The sequence below is a fragment of the Brachyistius frenatus genome, unplaced genomic scaffold (assembly GCF_029030835.1).
Source record: "Brachyistius frenatus isolate BFR_SWC_R1_liver_20210118 unplaced genomic scaffold, ASM2903083v1 Contig_95, whole genome shotgun sequence".
NCBI classification, from domain to species: Eukaryota; Metazoa; Chordata; class Actinopteri; family Embiotocidae; genus Brachyistius; species Brachyistius frenatus.
In genome coordinates this window covers 589,916-614,583 of record NW_027210694.1, presented here as the reverse complement: position 1 = coordinate 614,583, position 24,668 = coordinate 589,916, and the positions used below count along the sequence as shown (strand labels likewise).

The 24,668-nt window shown below is 44.7% G+C and overlaps 1 protein-coding gene across 2 annotated transcripts in view; it reads right to left on the bottom strand.

Moving 5' to 3' along the window:
• LOC138628081 (teashirt homolog 2) overlaps positions 1 to 24,668 on the bottom strand; it is a 253,786-nt gene that overhangs the window by 197,518 nt on the left and 31,600 nt on the right. The window contains exon 2 of one of the 2 annotated variants that reach the window (XR_011311442.1): positions 12,463 to 16,166. Coding sequence is in view for 1 of the 2 variants with exons in the window: in XM_069710874.1 (XP_069566975.1) it covers positions 13,120 to 16,166 (3,047 nt within the window). In the remaining variant the exon portion in view is untranslated. Of the gene's footprint in view, positions 1 to 11,631; positions 16,167 to 24,668 lie in introns of those variants that run through there. The other variant, XM_069710874.1, reaches the window with a different exon arrangement.

Sequence of the window (24,668 nt, the reverse complement as noted above, 5' to 3'; positions counted from 1 at the left end):
CCTGCACAATAGAGCGCTCCCGCCTTCGCACGGCTACAAGCACGAAGATTGCCTTCCCCCTTCGCCGACCCACGGGGAGGGTTACGGAGGTGAGACCGATGCTGGAGGGGAAGAGGTGGAGGAAGGAGGGGTGGTGGTGGGAGGGCGGAGGGGGCGGAGGGGGGTCAATTTCTTTATGTCTTTATGGTTTGCTGTATAACATCCCTCGATTGTAAAAAAAAAAAAAAATCAATCACTGCTTGAATATTATAGTTTAATATCAAGATTTCCTCTCTTTTTCTTTTTTTTTCTTTTATTGAATCGAGGTCTTTAAGAGCATCTTCTGCGGAGACGAAGTATCGCGGCGGCGGCGGCTCATATTTCCCGTGGCTACTTTTCACTTCATCCACCTCGCACAGTCAGCAGTACGCCGCGCATGAGAGATGGTTCAGAAAACATCCGCGAAGGATGAGGGGGTCCCGAGAACGATGAAGTCCGATCATTCACTGCTCCCCCCCCCCCCCGCCCGCCCTCCTCACCCTCCACCCCTTCTGTATTTTTTTTTTATTTTTTTTTTTTGGTTTATGGCTTTTATCGCGCCGAAGGCTTCCGGTATCGCTCACAACGTTTTTTTTTTTGTTGTTGTTGTTGTTTTTTTCCGCAGGTGTTTTCGCTCGCCTCTCTCTCGTTTCGCCGTCGAGCGTTCGTCACGTTGAAAACACCTCCGCCGCTCTGACGGCCGCCGCCGCCGCCGCTCCTAAGAGAAGTGGAGTAATTAAAACGTATCAATCAACTATTTTGTGTTTTTTTTTTTTTAAGCGCAAGGAATCCATTTTCTTCCCTCCACCCTCCCTCACAGGTTTTGATCCGAAACGGAAAAAAATAAATAAAAACCCAACAATGAAAGCGTCATGTCGGGGAAATAATCTACTTACAGGTCCGGCACTGCAGGGAAGCACTCAATCAAAAGTGAAAAATGGAGGTCCGCGTCCAAGGCCCCTTAAATGTATTCCATGGCCGGAGAATGAACTTGCTGCCCATGTGACACATGATTTACACAGGAAAAGGCCCGTGACTCTCTACGATGATAGATCTGCACCTAAGTCTGCCTGTGACATATAATCCTTCTCTTTTAAGTTGGAAGATAGAGATAGATAACAAAACGCTGTATTGATTTCCCCGTCTGCACGGCGGCTGGCTTTTTAAGACACATGCACACGTCCACGTCTGAATCTTGACCGTCGGGCCGCCTCGCACCGTCCCCGCCGCTTTTTACATTTGCATCGTTGCCACCGATGGCCGTAACCTGACTGCGCCACAGGCCTGTCAATCAAACAGACACGCCCCCTCCCTCCCCACGTATTTTCTAATTAATAAGAGATTATTTTCAGATGCCAGAAAACTAATAAGACGGAGCGACTTTAGCTTAAAACAAATAAATAAATAACTCATGGAAAAATTTTTACTGACGGAGAATTTTCTGATAGAAATTGAATGGGAGTCTATGGAGTCGGAGGCCTTTTGGAGCCGACCTCTAGTGGCACTCGGTGGTATTGGTTTGTGAGCTGCCCACAGAAGTGACCATGTTTGGAAAAGGAGGGGAGGAGCAAGAGGCGGATCTGACTAAGAAGTTTGAGGACACTATGCCCCGCCCACCTACACTGGCAACCTGACTGCATCCCAGGCCTGTCAATCAACAGACACGCCCCTGAACATACCGCTCTTTGAGGCCTGATATCTAATTAATGCTGGAATTATTTTCAGAAGAACCAGCAGACCACTGATCAAGACTGAATTTAGTAAATTACATCATAATGACTTGCGGAAAAAAAAAAAAAAAAAAATTGACTTCACGCTTTTTGAATGGGAGTCTATGGACCCACAGGTTTTTTTTTTTTTTGTTTTCTTTTTAAATCCAGCCCCTAGTGGCCCTTAGTGGTACCGCACTTCCACATTGGCTTAATTTTTCAGATCTGGATTTTGGGGAGACAAAAGTTCCAAAGTGGAGGTTCAAAGTATTTAAAAAGTCAGAATATTTATGAGTGAACACGTCTGGCCTCAAGACTTAAGACTTTAACTTAACTTTGTTTTTGTTTTCCAGAAAAAACGTCGCAGGACACCTTTAATTTCGTGCTCAAGATATCCAGGGAAAGTTTTCGGGCTTCAGCCGCGCCAAATATAAGTTCTTATCCGACCGTGTTATTACTCAGGAGAAAACATTTTGACTTTTAAATGGACCTCACGCTGAATCTTCATATTATCGCAATGTCGTGTGTCAGACTGACGGCAGATTTTTACTGCTCCGGCTTTGCTTGTTCTCTCGGTCTGAAAGCCGTGTGGAGCTGAAAAAAAAAAGAAAAGAAAAGTGAGCTGCAGCGGCATGTCATGTCACATTAACACAACCCTGATTGTCAGTCCACATTTAATTGGAGTTACATCACACACAAAAAAAACAAAACCCGTGTCCAACCATATTCTTATGCGTGTTCTCTCAAGCTTTTTATGGGTCATTAGACAACATTCAGCAGTTGTTTTTTTTGTTTTTTTTGTGGTATAGGTGGTGAGTGGTGTTTTTCCTTTTTCTTTTTTTGTTTTTTTGTACTTCGCTTCGGGCCCGTGGACCGCCGGCTACTGTTTACCGACGGAGAGAAATAGCTTAAATCTGCTGGCGTCAATGCTGATTCATGTCAAATTGAGTGGCAGGTGACCGCGAGAGCCGGCAGCCAGACAGTGAGACGGATTACAAGTGAGCAAAACGCCAACAACCTCTGGCCTGCTGTGGGGCAACAGATGACAGCGGAGGAGGGCAAGAGGTGGAGAGCTCTGTGTGCACGCGCACACACACACACACACACACACACACACACACACACACACACACACACACACACACACACACACACACACACACACACACACACACACACACACACACACACACACACACACACACACACATACAAACGCTCCATCCATCCATCCATCACCCCCCCCGTCACCCCTCCACCCACCCCAGGCCTCTTGGCAACTATCCACTCAAGCTGACTGATAGACACGAGGAATATAAGAACGTTAAAATAATAAAGCTCTGTCAGGTTTTTTTCTGGTCACATGACGCAGCGGTTTTTTTTTTGGTTTATTTTTTTTTTTTTAAAGCGTCGCTTCCGCTGCGACTGTTTCGCATCTGGTTCGGGTTAGGGATCCGAAATTAGGTCAATATTGTTACAGTACGTGTTGGCAAAGCGGCCGATTGAATAATTGCTTGTCAATCAAAGCGGCCATTGTTCCTCATGCGGTAGCGGCGGCGGCGGCGGCGGCGGTGATTACATTCCAGCCTACAACACACTAGACGAATAAGTGTTTCTGGCTCGAAGGGCCGCGAGTCAGGAAGCGATCTAATAATAGGAAGGTGTGAACACTGTATGCTCCTCGTGAAAAAGTGGACCAAAAAAAAAAAAAAAAAAAAAGGATGCGGGTGGGAGAAAAACAACAACAAAAAAAATGCTTCGACCATCGCCCGCAAATTCACACACACAAAAATAAAAGAAAGCATTCATTCATGCCCTTGTTGACTGCCGGCTGCAGCAGAGCCAACAAACCCCGAACTCTCCTGACAGCGTCTGAGGGATCCAAATCCAATCCCATCCAGCTCCGCTTGTTAGTTTACAGTGAGGACGACCTTGCACTGCGCTGACAGTCAAATTCTTTTCCGGGCTGTTTCCTTGGATTTTCTTTTAAATAAATGTTGTACCTCGCTGTGCAAAGTGGGAGAATCAAAAAAAAAATAATCAAAAAATATAATCTGCCCTCTAAAAATCAGTAGAACAAATTAATAGTTCTTCTCCAAATGTCCCCATCTGGGGCCACGAGGCAACAAAAACGCGTCGCTTTATTTCCAAGTGTAATTTCCCCTCGGACCAATCAGTGTAATTCCGATTGCCAGGAAAAGTGCCGGTGAGATGAATCACTCTCCGAGTTTTTGTCAAAGTGAGATCAGTCATGTCTGATGTTTTTTTTTTTTTTGTGTTCGACACACAAACGAGCTGACAGATGTTTGCGCTGCTCCTGCTGGGGCTCGTATGAAAATCCTGAAAAAAAACAAAAAACAAAAACACGCCGCAGTCGTCGTTTTCAAGTCTCGGCACAAGTTCGCCGTCGCGACGTTAATCTGGAGCGCGTTTATTAAAGCTGCAGGAATCGATATTTCTAAATTAACAACAGATAAATGATGCATCGGCGTTAAGGGGGTTGCTCACGCAGAGGCGCTTCCTCTCAGCCCCCACAATGCATTTCAAGCTCACGGCGTTGGGCTACTTTTCTGTTTTGGTTTGAATCTCACCGCTCTGGTTGAACTGGTTTACAGCAGCAGCTGTTCAGGGTAATAACGTGCTGATAAGTCCACTGAACACTACCTGCCCCGTACCGGCAGCTGACACACACACACACACACACACACACACACACACACACACACACACACACACACACACACACACACACACACACACACACACAGCGTACACATTCCTGAATTGCCATTAATCGAGGAGTCAAGTGAATAATATTAGATTCTATTTAAGTTTTTTTTGTTTTTTGCAGAGTACAGAGACAATGAAATGCAGTTAGCATCGAAGCAGAAGTGCTAAAGAGTAGCATTGTTTACAGGCAGGTTGCAGATAATATATTAATATTATGTTTACAGGTTGTCGCCCCCGAGTGACCGAAAAAACAACGACAACCAATTGTCTCAACTTTTCAAGTTAAAATAGAATAATTAGCTCATATTTTAGCACACTAAAACCTCGGGGATTAATAAAGTAACTACCTAACCTAACCTAACCTAATACTGGCATTTTAGTAAACATCACATTACAACTGCTACTTATTGCGCTGCCGGTAAAGTGCCCTGCCTGCGTTCATCGTCGGTGTCTGGGTGGTTCCTCTCCGTTCGCCGGCGCAAAGCTGACTTTTCACTGCAGCCGAAATCAAGCTGGAACCAACTCCAACAATACATCCAGTGGGCGCCCGGTCCTACAGGAAGCTGTAGTCAGTTGCTATCTTGTTCCTTCTGGCACTGGCTGTTTAGTTCAGTTTATCTTTGAAGAACAGTTAAAGCCCCCTTGTCACACACACTGGCAGTTTCTGGTATCAGTGCCTCAACAAAAAAAAACAAAAAAAGGAGTTTCTGTTGGCTAGAATCTGACAAAAAGTGACTGGGTTTCTGTTTGCTCCCGGCTGTAAGTCTTTATGGCTCCGGCTCGGAGAGGATTTGTTCTTTGTTCGAGTCTCTGTGATCCATATTAAAGCACAGGATTAAGCTCGGTTACACATCTCTGGGCCGTCTAAGCATTCACAGTATCTTCATTGATTTGTGGTTTCTTGCCTTATTTATGACTTTAAGCTGTGATCTGAATAATCTGAAAAAAAAAAGTGCACGGCACTCGTTGAACATTTTCTGACTTGCTGTTAGCAGTTTAAAAAAAAACAAATGAAAGATGAAAACTGACTCAGCGTGAAATTCTCTTTGTTTTGTTTCAAGCTCTCTTCTTCCTTGTCAAAACCTGGCGCCTACATTACCCACAATGCAATTCCGACTGCTGAACGTGTGGACGTTTGTTCACGGTTCACACTGCCAGATTTTAACGAGGCGCGATCCAAAAAAAAAAAAAACGACTCGAGCGAATTGCGCGCAAAAAAAAAAAAAAAAAAAAATTCAAATTTTTTGGGGAAACAGAAAAGAAGCCAAACCCGGTGGTCGGGAAACTCGTGCGTTGTTACGTTGGGACAAACCGAAGCGCCATCGTGCCAAAGTTCACATCATTTGCTCTGAATGTTTTCCCCCCCTCAGACGCCTCAGAAGGTCTCGGTGGAACTCGGTGTTGACAGTCCGACCCGGGGGGGGCGAATTCAACGGTGCAACAACCGTCAAAGAAAATCCAGCCGGCTCCTTCGCCTGAAAGCTTTCCAAAGCATTTCGAGGGTCTTTTCCCTCCCGAAGACGCTCAACTGCCGATCAAGCGACGTAACTTCGAAGACTTGTGTGACTCTGCGCAAGTCACCGTGTCGCACTGCGTTCTTGCGCAACAGCGAGCGCCTCAGAACGTTTTGATCGCAGCCTCTTTACCCTTTTTAATTACGTCGCACAAAATCACAGCTGAGGTTCATGTACAGGCGTTTTACATCGTTAAGTCTTCGCAACATGAAGCCAAACAAACAAGTCATATAATCAGATTTCATGCTTCAAAAGGCTTAAAACAAATGTTTTCACATAAGCAGTAGTACCCCCCCCGATTGGTAAAGTTCCCTTTTAAAAGTTGGACTTCATTTTGTTCTCAGTCTAAATCCTTAATGATCTGGTAACACTGGAGTGAATGAAGGTATCAGGATTTATGGATTCATTTAAAACAGGAAGCACCAGACCTTTTCGCCTGCGATTATCTTTGAATGTGACTCACTTTTTGCTGCACTTTCTTTTGGGCAGAGAGAAGAAGAAAAAAAAGGAAAATGCATTAATAATAACAATTTGCTTTTTTTTTTTTTTTTTTAAAGAACATTTTTACGTGTATTTTTTTCAGCAATCCTCCATGTGGTTCCTTGCATTGAATGTTTCTACAGTTCTGTATCTTCGGTGTCTTTTCTGGCTCTCCAAACGTACCTCCCCCACAGCTCACAGTTCAGACAACTGAATAATCCACAGAGGGGGAAAAAAAAAGAAATCTGGACGCTCTCCCCTTTTCTTCGGTCCAGTATGATCAAACGTGTTCCCAGATACTGTAATAGGCTATTTATTTACAGCTCATCCATGGATTACTCAAAGCGCAATCCTGTTAGATGAGTTGCACATTAAAGCCTCCTAATAAGCGTAGGTGTCACCCCTGTGTATCTGGTGTCTGGCCATTTTTTTTTCTTCCCCCCCCGCTTTGCTCTGCGAGTCCAAGAGATGCTCGGGGAGGCGCAGGCAGCCAGTCGGCAAGAATTAGAGCAGCGTACGTGATTGTGCTGACGTCTGCAAGGGGCGAGGCTGGAGATTAAGCCCAATAAAAATGTGTGATTTGTTGCTTTCATATTTGGAAGATGTCAGCTTCAATTTGAGCTAGCACGCTGCCTTGAGGCAGGCTGGGTGACAAATATGAAGGATGCACTGATGAACTGCTGGCAATCAAGTGTTAGTTCTCTCAGCCACTATATGACGGCGATGAAAACCTCCACGCGCTTGGCAGAGGTTTGGCAAAAGCTGACGGCACCGCAATAATCTAATATGACGTCATATATCAGTTTAAAAGGAAGGAAATTTGACACATTTTGTCGTCTTTTGTTTGCCGGTTTTTACTATCAATCATTTATATTTTTACAAAAAGATTCTCCTACAACTGAAAAAAAATGTGACGTTTGGTCCCGACTATCCCCGTTTAGCAACAGCTTTGGCAACGGTGCCCGTGTTTAGCATTCATAAGCAGAATTCACACATTCGATAAACTATTTATAACCAGCTATAATAATGTAGTTTAGAGTAGATGTGGCGACCTGTTCTCATCCCAGGGCATCAAATGCTGTCGTTTTGTCACAAACTGCCGGCGTCTTACACATCTGCACGAGCTCTTCTGGTTTGGCACACAAAGTACTTAATTATGGTTTTAAATTAATCATGTTTTGGGTTAAAATAACACGTTTTTAGTCAGTAACTTGTTACTTAAAAGAAATCCCTGTTGACTTTTGCCTTGTAATGGACTTTAGACATTGATCTCACAGGTGACAGTCCTGTGGTTAAAGTAAGTACTAGTGACGTTAGTAAGTTACTTAATGTACATTACTGAAGTTAAATACGTTACTTACTTACTTGCGTCACTGTAAACAAAACTACGGCAAGAATGAGCTTCATCACGGACCCGAAGGACAAACCTCCAGGGTGAAGGTCGTATTTAAAACAAGGCATGTTATGTTAGCAATGTTACGTTTGTCACTTAACTTACTAAACGTGCATTACTGTATATTTGGTTCATAATTTACTTTACTTTTTAAAGAAATCCATTTTGATATTTCCTTCCTCGCGTACTTGAATACCGACCTCCGGGGCGGAAGTCGTATTCAAAATTTTGCGTAAATAACGTTGCGTACGTCAAGTAACTTACTGAACATACATAACTTCAATACATCATGTTTGGTAAATTATATATTTCTGCTACTTTAAAGAGACTCTTTCTTTTACTGCCTCTTTCTACTTTGGTCACGTGACCTACTTCTTCGACATGAGCAAAACGACAGTATCTGATGGCCTGGGAATAAGAACAGGCTGGATGTGTTTATATTATTGTAAATGTGTTTTTATATTGTCACTCATTTTGCGAAAGTCAACAAAAAGGGGGTATATTTGTTGATGAGTACATTGATAAACACATCAGCTTACTTGCCACTTAAAAAGGCGTACGTTCGGACTTTGAACTAAGTGTTAGATTTTAGAATGAAATTTGTATAAAAAAATAAATAGCAATAAATTTCTTTGCATATCAAAATTCAGCCCTCAAAATCTCCCCGGTCCGTCAAAACTCCTAAAATTAATCATAACCCTTTTCAAAGCAGGAAAAATAAATAAATAAATAAAAATCTGTGATTATTCAACAATCATTGCAAGTGAAAGTGGAAAAAAAAAAAAAAGTGTGTGGCGGGGGGGGGTTATTGAAAAGCCAAATGTGCGAAGGGTCGTCCGGACGTTACGGGGAGCGAGGATGGACGGGCTGTTTAAGATTCACAAAGTTTCCAAATACCTCATGCATTATAACTAAAGCACCACCCCGAGTTCCCCGAGTTTAATCCTTTTCGCAAGTGCTTCATCAACCTTCAGCATTTTCTGACAAGACAGAAGTTTCAGCATGTATGATTAATAAGATACAAATGTGCAACTGATATTTGATAAATGACTTTGGTTTCATATTCATGATGTACAATGAATATGCAGCACCAGGGGCTTAGGCCTACTTGATTGATCAAATGTATTCCATTCATCACTTATTTTCGCTTAATTAGCATATTCGAAGCAACACCATTAACAGCGGAGGACTATGGGCTATTTGGAAGATATGATGTATGTAAGAGAGCAGACATACATGCATAACTCTTTGTCTGGTGGTGCTCGTATTCTCAGGAGGTCGAATTCATTAGAAAAGCGGATTTCACAGAGGAAAGCGAGGAGAAAGAAAAGCAGAGATTTAACATTTTCCGGGCGTTATTTGTCACGACTTTAAAAAAATAAACAATAATAATAATGCCGTCAAAAAGGACAATAAAATGTTCCGATGTCTAATACGTGAAGAGGAACAGAGCGATGTTGTTTTTTCTTTTTTTCTGGTATATTTCTCAGAGGGACGTAATAACCTGAGGACTTTGGGGGAGGTGGTGGGGGGGGGGTGAATGGGAGAAAAGGGAGTAAGGATGTGGGTCATTATAGCTATAAGTTCTAAAGCCCTTCATTAAACACATGAGCTAGTCATTACCCTGCTACTGTGTGATGAACATGCTGAACCCCCCCCCCACCACCACCACCACCACCACCCCCACCCCACCTCCCTCCCTTTCCTCTTCAACCTCCGGTTTACAGGCCAAGACGATGCAGTTCAATCCGCCGCTCGTCTGGCACGCGGAGGGCAAAAAGCAATGTCAGGCACACGGTGTAAAAATGTTTTGTGTGTACCCGAGCAGGCAAAATCCCGATGCACATTTGCCCTATTACGGCACATCAGCATCAGCGGGACGCGCACGCCAGCGCGAGCAAGGAGCGTAAACTTATCGTTTTTTGATAGCATGTTTAACGACAGATTGACGAAGGGTTTGGAAATGCGAGCTGGCGTCAAGTTTTTTTTTTGGTGTTTTTTTGCTAAGGTCGAGTTTCACTACGATACAAGTGTGTATGTGTGTGTGTAATTAGATTTTTTTTTTTTCAGCTAATCTATTGGAAGTATTTTAGAGAGTAACTGGGGATAGTGTAAAGCTCCTCTGATGTTTCGGAGTCAGACACGGGGATATTTGTGAAGCTTTTGTAAGAAAAATCAATGATACCAACAGTGAAAAATGATGAATTATACATGTGCGAGCTGCAGAGTTTGATTGGCTTCACTGCATTTAGGCTGAGATGCGACTATAGACTTCATTTTCTCTTATTAATTCTATGGGGTTTTTTTTGTCCACGGACGGATCGTGACGTGTCATCTGCCCAGTGTGCTGTAATGCAGAGCTGCACCAAAAAAAAATAAAAAATAACAACCAAAAAACCCCGTGTTTGCCTTTTTTCCACTTATAAACGGTGCATGTACATGTATGAGCGTGATTAATATGCATGACCGTTTCAAAACCCAAGATTGTGCATGTGTGTGTCTCTGCATCTGTGTTTGTGTGTGCGCAGAGGAAGCTGACTGTGTTCTGTAATTAGCCATGACATGTTATAAATACGCCGCGATTAACGGTGTTAATATGCAAACATCCGAAAATGAATTAAAGCATCCAAAGAATTATGGGGTTTATTTCACTTAATTACCTGCGATGCGTTATCTGAGGTATAGCCGTGTTTAATAAATCATGTGTTCATATTAGAGGGAGAATAATGTTTTATTTGAGAAACAGGAGCCGGTTTCCGCCCACGAAGCTTTTATGCACCTTTTTTTAAATAATTGTTGACTGCATGATAAGAATCTTATTAACCTTGTAAAGTTTGCACAGCCGATGCAGGCGTGCATGTTTTTTTTTGTTGTTGTTTTGTACCGACAATAAATCCCACATAGACTTTGACTTATTAAAGCAAATTATGGTCTGAGACAACTAATTTCCTTCTGAGGCTGCACTGATTTCTCTTTAGTTAAGCCTTGGGTGCACGTCTACGAGGTTGTGCTGATTCCTCAAAAAAACCGACCCGCAGCCTAAATATGCTCTGAGTAATGATTTGTAACTGCATGCGGGGAGTTGCTGTGGGTCACATTAAACCAAAAAAACAAGAACAACCCGTGTTTTGTTTTTTTTTCAAATAAATTTTGCATTTCCTGTGTTGCAACGTGTCTCTTTTAGTTAGAAAAAAAAAATGCAGAAGCTCGCCTTCTATTTAAATGAATAAACACAAACAAGCGATAATATCCTCTTCTTTTTGTCTGCAGAGCATTTTTTTCTTTTCTTCCCCGCAGCAGCTTAAGAACAATGCTTTTGCCTCCATTTAAAAAAAAAAAAAAAAAAGTTGCTCCTCTAAAACGTAATGGCCCCGCAGACGAATCAAGAGATCCATCGGCGGAGAGAGGCACTAAATAATTTATAGCTTTAATCTGCTCACTGAGGTGTGTGGTCTTTGACAGTAATTATAAATGCAGGGAGAAATTATAGCTGAATACTTTAACTGCATTAGGAGTCATCTGATGAACAACGTGATTGCCTGCTCATTTCCAACAATAGGGGGCAAGTCGGTGTCACGGCATTCAAATCACCACCGTGCCCATGTGCTTTTTTTTTTTAATTTTTTTTTTTTTTTTTACCCCATTTACCATCAAATGTCAGTTGGCCGTTATAAAATAAGAGATTTGATGGGTGGAGGTAATTGAGGACTTGATTGCTTGAAAAGAGATGAATTGCATAAAATGTTTATGAATTTAGAAGGCAATTATTTTTAATAGCCTTGAAATAATAGAGCTGGAGGAAATATGTTTAATTGTTATGATACCATCTTGCGGCAACAGCAGCAGCGTTCGCAGGAAAGCAATAAAGTCTGACAAGAAGATATATCTTGCAAGTGTATCTAAAAGTCATAAGGTAAAACAAGGGAGTGTGCGCTGCGCTGCGCTGTGGGGCGTGAGGATGTTGTCCTTTTGTCTCGTACAGGGTCTGTAAAGATTTCAAAACTTGGAACGGATGAGAAATATATTATAAATTAAATATAAGGTACTTTTGTTTTCCAGGTTTGAATATTCAGCCGATAAATACTTGAAAAAAATTACGTCATCTAAAACATATTTGGGGGGAGGGGGGGATTTTCTCAAAACAAAGACATGATATAAACCCAAATACATGTTTGATTATTCATTATTTGTCATTCGTGACTTCATGAATGAAATTTGTTGACTTTATGTGTACAAATTTTATATTTTTTCAGGGGTCAGTCCACTAAAACACTAAGTTTTGCTGCAATTTTGTTAAAATATTTCAAAATAAAAGGCTACCTTTTGAATCTCAAGACATTTAACTTCTCGTCAATCATTCAGCGCGAGATGATCGGCGTGTTTAACGCTGACTTCACGTCATAAGCAGGGAAATACTTTAGAAACACAAAATAAAATAAAAATACAAGGCATTATCAAATGTTAACTCTTTATTTGAATAAGTAAAAAAAGGTGCGGGTATCACAGGTATCATCTGTCTTGCTGTTATCCTCGTTGCATGAAACGCACTTTTGTTGTTGTTTTTTTTCTTTTTTTCTTCTAAAATATAATTACACGTGAAATATCCTTGTTTCCAGACTGTCTAAATTTTTTTTTTTTTTTTTTTTTTTTTTTGAGTCATGTACAGAATCCGAGTCTAAACTGGTGATTAAACATTTATTAAAGTGCTTTTTTTTTTTTTTTTTTCCTCTTCTATCATTGCGACACAAAACATCTTTACATAGCAATACACTGTACAGGTCTGCGTGTGTGTTTATCATGTATCGGGCTACCTGTGGTTGTAACGGCCGCACGTTTTGTGCAGTCGAACTGTGTTACGGAGGTCGTAAAGTACAATTAGTTCATTATTTTGTCTTTGAAATACAATTGAAACTTGACATATCATACAAATAAATAGTAGTCATAGCCGGGGCTATTTGCATGCAAACATCAGCAATTATGTTTCTTCAAGCAGTAATACATTTCATTACTGGTGATGCATTTTGAGCAGGGTGCAAAAGTATCTCTTAGTGTTTCCTTACACAATTTCTAACCAGTGTGTCTTCGCTGTACGCCATGAAATCTTTTCTCTTTTTTTTTTTTTTAAGTCATAATGATGCACACTACACAATGCTAATTAAAAAAAAAAAAAAAATGGTTGAAATATCTGACCCGTGTATTCAAATAAAAAATAAAAATTAAAAAGGAAGAGAAGGGAAAAAAAAAAAAAAAGTGGCAATAATATGAAAAAAAAAAACTACTCCCTGTCCATTTCCACGTATTGTGAATGGTTGTCGGGGGATTTGCTGTGAGTTTTACTCAAATGGAGTTTGACCGCGTGATTACTTGCGAATGTCCGACAGCAGAGCTTACATTTGAACTTTGAGTCAACGTCCTCCTCCGCGACCAGAGCCTCCGTGGCTCTGATGCTGAGGGCCTTCGACAGTTCTGGCTCCTCCACCTTCGTCTGGTGCTCTACTGGCATTTTGCACATGTCTTTGATTTGGAACCCGAGATGGGACTCCAGATGGGAAATGAACGCGGCCGGCGACCTGAACTGGGAAGCGCAGTCGTTGCAGTAGAAAATCGGGTGGCCCGTGTCCATGTTCTTCAGAAATTTGGTGCTTCCCGTTTTCCGCAGCTGGTATTTTACATTTGCTAACCAATGGCTTATGGTGGTCATGGACAATCCGGTGAACTTGGAGATGTGCATCCGCTCCTGAGGGCCGAGGTCCGACAGCAGATACTTCCCCTCGGAGGTCTGGAAGAGGCTGGAGGCGAACTGAGCCTGCAGGATGAGAAGGTGGCGAGGGTTCCAGTTCGACTGTCGGCCTTTACGCTTGTGGACGGAGTACAGGTCGGCGGACATGTCCTCGAAGCGCCTCACGTCCGATTCCTGCTTCATGGTCGGGATCCTCGATGGTATGGAGTGTTTCGGTGTGGTGGCTTTCGGAAGAACTTTGACCATGTCGGCGATGTCGGACAGGGCGTATTTCTGCGGCAGCGGCGTGGAGGACTGTAGTAGCAAGGAGCTCGCCTTGCTGTGTTTGGACTTGGTCAGGTCTATTGGCTGGTCATCGCTTACAAAGAGGAAGGACTTGTCGGGCCTGTTTCTTACACGATTTCCCAGCATTAAAGCCGCTTTCTCGCTACTCCGGTTGATGTCAGCAAAAATGGACTGCGTGCGAGCAGATAGTTTATCTACCCTCGAGTTGTTGGGCTTATTTGCTTTGCCCAGATGATTGTTCAGAACTGACTGCAGTGCACTAAGAGGGTTTATGCCAAGTATATCCGGAGTGTCACTGAGAGGCTCTGAAGTAGTGCTGCGTCCATTGCTGGCAGTGGGGCTCGGTGTCTTGCCTCTGTCAGAGAAATCTGGGCTCAACTTCCCTTTGATCGCCTCGCTCCCTTCATTCACACAGTCTGCATCAAGCTTTGAAGAGGAAGAGGAATCATCCTGACAATCGCTGTCATCGTTCTCCGCTAGATCAAACTTAATATTCTGACTTTCTTTACCATCGCTAATGCCAACCTTTTCTTTTTTGATGTCCACATTTTGATGCTGTCCCTGGGGAGCCTCAACTCCCACAGCACCGTGGTATAACTTCCCCTTTGGGGCGATCGGTCTCAGCTTGTGGTTAAATGTCTGCTTTAGCTGAGTCGGGGGGGTCGCGGAGAGAGGGGAGCTTTTGAGGATGCCGGAGAGCTGATAGGCAGCGTGGATGCTCGGGTAGGCGCTCCAGCTTGGCGTCCCTGTTTGAGCTTTATTGATGGCAGAGGCCACTGTGTTGGCTAACGACTTAAGAATGTCCCCTCCTCCACCCGATTCCTGTTCCAGATCCTCCTCGCGGAGATAAGGGTACTTAAAAGGCCCATTGCCCGCCTTTTGATCCTCACTCTCTTGCTTGTCGTCTTTAGTCTCAGTTTCTTCCATTTTGTCTGACGTGCCTTCCCCCTGGCTATCCTTCTCGCTGCCCCCCGGGGAAGGGTTTTTCGGAGACACCTTTTCTCCCTCCGTGTCACCGGCGGCGGGCTCGGCTAAACCCTGGATCTTCTCTATGGCCAGCGGGTCAAGCGCTAACTGTTTGCCCTTTTTAGAAGCCGAGTTTGTGACCTTGATGAAGTGTCCGGTCACCATCATGTGTGTGGTCAGTTGCTGAAGGGTGTCGTGGGAGCTCCCACACTCCATGCACTTGAGAATCTGAGACTTGCACGTCTCAAACTGCCAGGTGTAACTCGCTCCGTTCTGATATCCGTAGCGGTTATTGTTCGCGTTTGAAATGGCGGCGGCCCGTTGCGCCTCGGTGTAGCCGGACAAACCGGTCGTCGAGTCGGGGGAGCAAGGTCTCGTCGTCTCGAAGGCCCGTTTCTTTGCTGGTGGCAACAGTTTGGGTGTGATTACTGGGATTGGCTCTTTTAAAGGCACTTTTTGGTAATGCTTAGTTTTAATCATATGGACGCTCAGATCCTGGAGCGAGTCAAAAGAATGGCCACAGAACATGCATTTCAAAACTTTCTGCGCATCCTCTTTCCCTTCCATGTCTTGCAAATTTCGTTTCCTAGACTTCGAGGACGACGCGGAGGAATTACTCTGCTTGCCGTGATTGTTGTCTTGGTAGTGTCCGCTCTTGTTCATGTGGACCGTCAGCTCCACGATAGTGTCATAAGCGGCGCTACAGTCCTTACAGCGGAAGCGGCTGGCTCCCGTGAACACCGAGCCGCAGGGTTTGGTGGTTTGCCGGTACAGGTGCACGGAGCTGAAGAGGTTGGGTTTGGAAGTGGGCTTCGGGGAGAGCGTCTGCCGCAGGGTCTTGGAGAGGGCGTCCTGGTGCCAGTCGAACTCGTTCTTGGTGCTTCCGTTGGTGCTGTCGCAGTTGGCTTTGCTGGTGTTTCTGCCCACTTTCAAGTCCATCCCTATCCCCGTCCAGTAGGAGTCTGAGAGAAAGTTTGCATAGGCCGCCCTCATTTTCTCCAAGCTGCCGCCCGCTCCGAGCTCCTCTTTGTGTTTGGAGCCCCGACTCTCTTCGTCCCTCTGGCTCTCCGGCGGCGACGAGGTTTTGAAGTCCGAGAGTCTGTCGCTGCTGTCGCTAAGGCGTGACTCCAACTCCGCCTCTTGATTGGAAAAGACACTAATGGGAGAGTTCTGGTTGCTATAGGTGTTGGTGCTCTTGCTGTCCTGCTCTCGGTCCTCGGACACTTTGGGGCTGGTCTTCTCCGAGCCCTCCTCTTCGGTTTGAGCGTCGTTCTCGCCGTCTTCCTCGGCGACGGGATCCTGAAGAGCGGCATCTTCGTCAGGCATGTACACTAGAAAAAAAGGGAGCAACATGGAAAAATAACGTTAAAAAAATACATCTTTGATGAATTTATAGTTTTCCTTTGCGATACGTAAACAAATCGATACGGTCGCAAATAAAAGCCAGTCAGGGCAGCGTAGTGCCGACTGGTTTGTGCCTTTGCAGAGTATAGGTGGACATAATGTTTTCACTAACAGGCTGCTGCTGCTGGTGTAACGGCACCATTTGATTCACGACAGGCCATTGACTTAGTGCTGTGTCCAAGGTTTCCCTCGCCTCAAGTTGAGATGTTTACAACAATCATTGGCTGCTGAGTGACAAAAGGAAATTGATTCTTCTGGGGACTGTTAAGTGTTATTGCAAATGACCTATTCCATAGTGATTATGGATGCCTCAAAACTGCAATGAAAGTGTAAGCCTGCTGCTCTGGATAACATCTCAGCCTCCCCGAAGCTACGTGTGAGGAATGGCTCGGCACAAACTCACATATATTCTAATGTCCCGCATTGATCTGCAAAAAAATATATTAAAAGGCTCGACGGAAAAAGACGAGGAAACATTACTTCGGAAGACATTTAACCACGGTTATAAAGTTTCTGTAATTCAACATCAGGGAACTGACTATGTTGACAGCAAAATGAAAATTGTGTTTTATTTTTGCAAATGTGATTGCCGATCGTGATGTAGATGTTGATCATGCTGCTGGAAAAAAAAGGAAAAAAAAAAGCTGCTTCAATTATCAGCGTTAAAAACCAGACAATTATAAAAAAATTCAGAAGATTACTGGCAATCTGTCACGTCATTATATTTTCCCTGACAGTCTCATAAACAGCAATTACTTCTTTCATTATTCACCTGTTCATTCTCTCAACTCATAGAGCACAAACATTATTGCTTCAATTAACAGATAATTAAACAACAGTATTTCTAATTGACACATTTCCCATCATCCAATTAGCGGCGTCTCTGACTCAGCATAAAAAGGGGAGGGTGTGGGGTGGAGGGGGGTGGGGGGTTGCGGTTGGGGTTTGGTGTGGCTGCAGGGTAATATGAGCACAGCGACGCAAGACTCAAACAACCTTTCTGACAATAACTATTTGACTATTTGGGATTACTTCAAAGGGTCGACATCACAATCGATTGTTTGCATATCTTCTGAAGACATCCCGCAGAAAATAAAAATGCAGTTTGTCAAGAGTTGTCACGTATCTCGAGACATTTTCCGCCTCTGAAAAAAAAGTGGCATTTTTTTTTGGGAGAGACGTGGCAGATGTGCTGCGAGTTAAATATGAATGGGACATAACAGCGCCTGTCCGTGCACTTATGCGTTTCATGTGGTTAATATTTCTCTTCTGAACAGAGGGCTCTCCATGAGGCGATGGCTGGAGCCGAGCACTCAGGAGTCCCACACTGGGCAGCCCCCTCTCCATCCCCCGCCCGCCCGCCCACACACACACACACACACACACACACACACACACACACACACACACACACACACACACACACACACACACACACACTGTCTTCATCTTCTGTGCTCTTCTGAAAATAAGACTTACTTTTTTTTTTTTTTTTTTTTTTATCAATATTTCACAAGTGCCTCAAGAGGAAACTCTGGAGATGAACTGCTTGCCAGTTAATGGACGGAGATGGAGATGGGATTCAGACTTTCAAAACAAACACGTAGAATGGGGGGGCCTCGGCAGAACAAGAGCCTCGACACACAAACACACACACACGCACACACACACACACACACACACACACACCCTCAAAAGCCCCAATGTGCCGTGACCTTGATCCACCGCAAGAGAGATGTTTTGATTGGCCAGCCAAGATCGGCGATGGCCTCCAAAACACCCTTGATGCTAAGGGAGAGAGTTGTCAAGAGCACAGAGGTATGTTTTATTTATAGTCTTATATATAGTATTCACAGGGAAGGAGAACACCAATGGCTATGACAAGCTCCCAGTTGATGTCCTCTCGCTTCAAAGTCATCACTAAAAAAAAAAAAAAGAAAAAAAAAAAGTGAAGGACCGGCGAGGACGCGAGCGCCAAAGTGGGGAGACGAGCGTTTTTCCAGTCCAGTTGTCGGGCCGAGGAGAAAAGTCGCCCGTTCCTCAAACACGGCGTAATTTGCAGTAAAGTATATCCTGCATATTTTATACATCTTTAAAAAAAAAAAAAAAAAATCCACCAATAAAAGCCACTCCACCTAAACCCTATTAGCGGGAAGACAAAAAAAAAAAAAAAAAAAAAAAACCCCAGAAAAGCGGCGTTTTCCCTGAACGACACCCACCCGCACGCGGTTATATCAATTTTAAACGTGTAGATGTTCGTCCTTATCGTGGTGTTTGAGGATGAAATTGACAGAGATTAACAGCTGCCCTCCCTGCTGTTCTTAGGCCCTTTCTATCGGATGCCCCGAGTAGCAAACATCCAGAGGCACCAATTAACCTTCTGGAGGGGGATCACTCCGAGATACCCGCACGTCTCGCACCGTTTGTAACTGTGCTTGGCCAGATCTTGAACCGCCGCCGCCGCCAAAGCTTCATCGCTCCTCAACGCCAGATCAGACTCAAGGACAACAGGGGGAAAAAAAAAACAAAAAAAAACCCACTAAAAGATCGGCGGGATTATGTCGAGCAAAGTTTTGTCGAGGAAGAAAAAAAAAAAAAAAAAAACGCGAGTCGGAGCGAGGGCGACTCGCGGGGCTAACTAGCCTCCCCGTACTAAAAAAAAAACCAGAGGCTGGCACGCCTCGGCCGAGATTTAGCATGTCATAAACTGCTGTAAAGCCTCCAATCTGTGTCACTACAAATTTATATCTCCAGACAGAGATATGCAAAAGGTCAAAAAACCTGAGGTGTCCATCATAAATCAGGTTGAAGTGTTTATAACCTTTATCCGTTAGAGCAGACTCTTGGCATGGCGAGGCCTGGATTTACAGAAGCGGCGGCGGCCTGTTTCCCAGCCAAAAGACTTCTTTTTTTTTTTTTTTTTTTTTTTTTGATCCCCCCCCCTCCCCCTCCAGCCCCCCCTCCCCCTCTACATCTCGCACAGAAACTAGTAGATTATGTTTACTACACCCATGGCAGCCCGCTGTCCAAAAGGCTTACGTGACAATATATTTAAAGCATTAGTATCTTCATAGAGACGCAACCCCCCTCCCCTCCTCCTCCTCCTCCCCCCCCCCCCCCACCTTGCTCCCTCGTGTGGTCCATTCAAAACGCCTCAATCAAGTTTTAGAGACGTTACGTGACAGCTGTAAAAAAAAAAAAAAAAAAAAAAGAAGGAAAAGGGGGGATGTTGGGGGAGGGGGGTGGGGGGGTTTCCTGTATTAACACGGCAGCAGGAACTTTTGCGACGGCGAGAACGTCAACATTTATCCCCCCTTTGGAAGGTCAACGTTTCCTTCATTAATCTGTACAAGCCGCAGAGAGAGAGAGAGAGAGAGAGCGAGCAGCCCGAGGAGCTTAGCTAATGGACGGCTGCAGCGGCCGTCGCAGGACTCGGGGAGTATCCGAGGTAACACCATCTTCAGAGAAGATTGGGTAATTCATAGGTGCCACTGACAGGTCTTTGCGCGTCTGCGCCACTTTCCCCGAGCGCCGGTTGTCTCAAGCTACAGTTTTTTTTTTTTTTTTGCCCGCTCGCAAATCAATATCTCTTTTTACTTCTCATTGATTGCCTCGCGGTGGGACCAACCTAAGCAGGACTGTTATGACATTTCTAGATTTCCCCCTGTCCTTGGAACAATCAATTACACGCGCGTGGCAATCAAAACCTCTTTGCAAAATGAACCTGCTCCATGACATTTTCATCTCCCGGATTTATGCCATGTGAAGAAGAGAGAGGGAGAGGCGGGGGAGGGAGGAGAGGAAGAGAGGAGGCCTGCTGGATGGCGAAGAAGCGCACACACAACGCACACACAACACACACACACACACACACACACACACACACACACACACACACACACACACACACACACTAACGACGCAGGTCAGGATCACTGAACAATCTCAGTAAATGCAGTGCTTTGTATCCGACTCACTCACATGTAAGCAACGTACCCAGCTAATTGTGTCTGTACATGTAGAAACACTTAGTCACCGGGCTCATCTGTTGTTATAAATAGGTGCGAAATGTCAGTCAAAAAGTACTCGCTCTACTAAAAACAAAGTTTTTAAATATTTTTTTTGTTTTTTTTGTTGTTGTCGCCGTGCGCGCGTTCATGAAGCGGTGTGATTTCCGCTCCAGCGAGCTATCATTAGAACGACACACACACACACACACACACACACACGCACACACACACACACACACACACACACACACACACACACACACACACACACACGCACACGCACACACTACGCCACCAGGTTTTAATACCCGACAGTGATATCTGACTAACTCGGCGAGAAGCGCACGTCGAGATCAAACGGACGCGTTTGTCAAGACATCCCGACGATCGCCTTGATGACACGTCTGAAAGTTAATTCTGAAAACCGAAATCGCACGAGGAAAAGAAAAAGAAAGAAAGGAAAAACCAAAAAAAAGGGAAAAAGGCGGCGAAGACCTAATTCTGAGCCCCGCAGCCATCTGTAAAGATCTGTAAACACCTTCCTTCTTCATTGTTCCCTGTCAGGAAACAGTCGTCTCCCCGAGCCCAAGGACGCTGCAGAGTAAAGAGAGAACAATCGCGCTCCGGCTGCTCCCTTTGACAAAATTTGTCTGCAGGTTAATTGATATCACAGAAATGAAATAGTTTCCGACTCGCTTTTTCCCTTTTTTTTTTAAACAGGAACGTGTCATTAGATCCCATCCGACCCATTATTTTTTTGTTTCAACACGTCTGTGTTCAATGACTAAAACGATAACAGGCGGACTCGGAGCCCGGGACGACGCCGTTGTTGGATTTCGCCGCAAACGGTTATCGACGGTTAACGGCGGTCGACTTTCTGGGTAAAATAAAAAAAAATTTAAAAAAAAAAGGCCGAAAACTAGATTAGATAACGTGAAGTGGTTTATTTTTTCCGTCGGATCTTTTCTGAGGCAAAAAAAATAAAATAAAAAAACACGAGCCGGAAACGCTCGTTGTTAATTTTTGTATGCATGAAGGAGATGTTACTTAAAGCGCATTACGTACTTCACTAAACACGAGCTATTCATGCAGATAAATGCCTTGCTTTCATACGCCCTCAACTTTAAATATTTAATACTCTAATATAATCAAATAAAAACTCGCAGACCCCCCCCCCTCTCCCTCCCAAAAAAAAAGAAAAAAGACACGGACAACTCGAGGACAGATTGTGAACACAACAAATGGCACAATGTGCTCAGATGGACCCGGAGCCAGATTAATATGATAGGATCGCAAATATGACACCATATCCTGCCATCTGGCTGCTCATTTGGGCAAAAATGATCACAATAATTATGGCAATTAATCAAAAATGTTTTCACAACCAACATTCTGTTAACTAAAAACACAGAGAACTTTGGGATGCACGTGAATGAATACCGCACACAAAAAACAAAAAACAAAAAACATACATCACGCCGCCTTCCAGCGCGATTCGTTTTGAGTTATGGGGGCTTTTTTTTTTTTTTTTTTCCATGTAATGGTACAAAAAGTCTGCTGTCGCACGTTCGCATTGGATGCCGGTCGTGGTATTTACTGAAACTGCGGGAGCTTTCCCCCCCTCCATAACCCCTCCTCCCCGCCCTCCTCCCTCCTCCCCGTGATGTCACCGAGGCGACGGCGCTCCTTTTGATGCCCCGCCAGAAGCTTCTGCTCCGAGACGCACCAAGTCGGCCCGCCCGCCTAATTGGGAGTGAGCGGCGGGATAGAGCGTCGCCGCGCGTCTGCAACTCTGGCAAACCCGAGTCGTCGCTTTGAACGCGCCGCCGCAGCCGCCGCATCACGCGCAGTTGCCTGGCGTTGGCGTCTCAACCAAATCCAGTCTTCACGAAGAAGCGATCCCACTCATCTCTGCCGGCATCTGATATGCAGATCGTTTCGGGGTTTTATTTGTCAAGATTTAGAGTCAATTATAAAAAATAAAAAAATAAAAAATAAAAATCTGCAGTCGTGTTGAACCCTGTGAACGTCTTGGCTATTTTCGGGCTAATTTCACTACCTTCGCTTTCGCCGCGACACCTGGAGTCGTCGTCGGGTGCAAAGCACTCACGCTCTGTCTTGTAAGCACATCATGCTGTACAGCGCAGGCGACGCAAATAGTTCGCCATTTCATTTGATAATAGTTGATTTTTTTTTTGATATTCGCCTTTATGTGAAAAAAAAAAAAAAATAGGGTTCTAAGATTTGGAAACCGAAACACTTTTACTTGAGTACCGTGTTTACGTACGAGTCGGAGTTACTTACGCCAGCTTGTAAATTAACCGCTTACATGTTCACTGTATCCGTGGTGACGAGCCAATCATTTCATACTTTAAACGCTGACTTTACTTTTGATACTTTAAGCACAATTATAGCAAAAACATTTCTACTTTTCAAAGTTAAAGTCGGTCGCATTTTGAATTCAGGACATTTCCCTGTAAGCTGGTATTTTACGTTCGACTGCGTGAATATCGTTTTTTGGCCTCGCTCCATCGGGAACCGTTCGCATTTCTTTCCGTTCGTTCGTTTGAACGCCGAAACCGCGGACGCCGGTTTGCCGATCGGTCCGCTCTTCGGGGCGGCTGAGCGAACCGGCCGAGTTAAAACTGAAGCTTTTGAGCTTCGTCTGGTGCAGCCGGGTTCGATGTTCGCTGGTGGAAACGATCCCAATGCGTCTTCCCAGACTGCGAAATCTGCTCGCGCGAAGGCCAAAATTTAATAGTGCGGCAGGTGACGGACATCTCAAAATCCCAAACTGGCTGTCTGGCTCGATGTCACCGGAGACGAGCAGGAAAAATAAGATTTTGCTGCAATTTGAGCGAGTCGATCCTTTAAAGTAGCGGCTGCTGACTAAGCTGTTTTCTTTATGCAGAAAAAACAACAACAACAACCAGACTGCGCGCGCACACACACAAAGCGGGCGGCCGTCTCCTGTTCGTCCTCTTTCGCTCGCAGGCAAAAGGTAAATATAAACAAGTGGCGACTGTGCGGGATAACGTTACAGTAGGCGGAGAGGCTTCGAGCCGCTCCCGTGTCTGTTTGCCAGATCGGAGATGATCTTTTCTGCCCCGACTGATAAAAAGTTCCAGTCGGCGGCGCAGAAGCGTCCGCGGCTGTATTTTCCGGCGGCGGCGAGGGCGAGGGCTGGAAAGCGGCATCCGCTGCCGCTCTGTCACTCGGTTTCTGAAGAGCCTCTCCAAACCCCCCGTCCCCCCCCGTCCCCTCCCCTCCCGTCCCCCTCCCTCCCCACCCCACCCACCGTGACACGGGCTCTCCAGGAGCGACATGATGAGGTCTGATGGTTCCTTTCTGCAGAATAGCAGTTTACCCCTCGTTCACCCTTATCAGAGAGCGAGCCCATCATCTTACAGCGCGCCGCTCAAGGAGCGCCGCGCATATTGGAGCTGACCAGTCGAGCAAACAGGGCGGTACTAATAAAAGACCATCTTGCTTCGGTTCAAATTTCCCTGATTGAATGTCAGTCAGGAATGTTTGCGTGGCAGCTGGGAGGAAAGTGGGCCATCGTTTAAAGGAACCACTGCCCTGAACGCACACACGGGGCCCTTTGTTCTGGGTTTTTACGAGGTACTGAGTGAAAGGTATGACGGCCCGGCGGGTCGCCCGACGCGCGCTTGTTTGTTTTCCGTGCCCACCGGCCGGGACTAAATAAAGAGGGTTCTTCTCGATTCCGATTCAATCGTTGTCTGATGTTTCATAAAACGTTTGTTCCATCATGAGATTTTTTTTTTTTTTAAATTTTGCAGCCGAGAGGCAATATCCAGGATTTAATTGTCTTTTAATATGAAATCGGTCTTTTTGTATTTTCCTCGTGATTGCGATTGGGATATTAAAGGTATCAAAAGTCGCTGTTTGGACTGCGTCCCATTAAGTCACCCCCCCCCCCCCTCCGAGAGCGGCGGATGCATATACAGCACACGCGGCCCCTGCGTCATAAACTCTGCATGAACCCTAAACACCGGCCCTCCCCAAACAACAACAGCCCTCCATCAAGGTCAGGCCTTGAAGAATCTGATAGCGCAGCTGCAGTCGTCTGTGTGTCTTCTGTTAAAAACAATCTGCATTTCACCGACTCGTCCCGCCCGCCCCCGTCCTCCGTATGGATCTTTCATTAGATCCTGGACCGGCTCCAGCACCGAGCTTTTCCTCGTACAAGCAGTTTTATGCGGTTTTTCAGCAAAGGGAGGCATTTTTTTTTTTTTTTATGTTTTTTTTTTTTTTTTACATTCCAAGTTCATTAATAGTAAATCGCCACTTTTTCCCTTCATTAAATACAATGAGGCTACAGAGCGAATTTGCAGCTGAAGCATGGTACTGTCAAGTTTCTAGCGGGACCAAAAGTCTGCTTCGTGGCAAGCATAA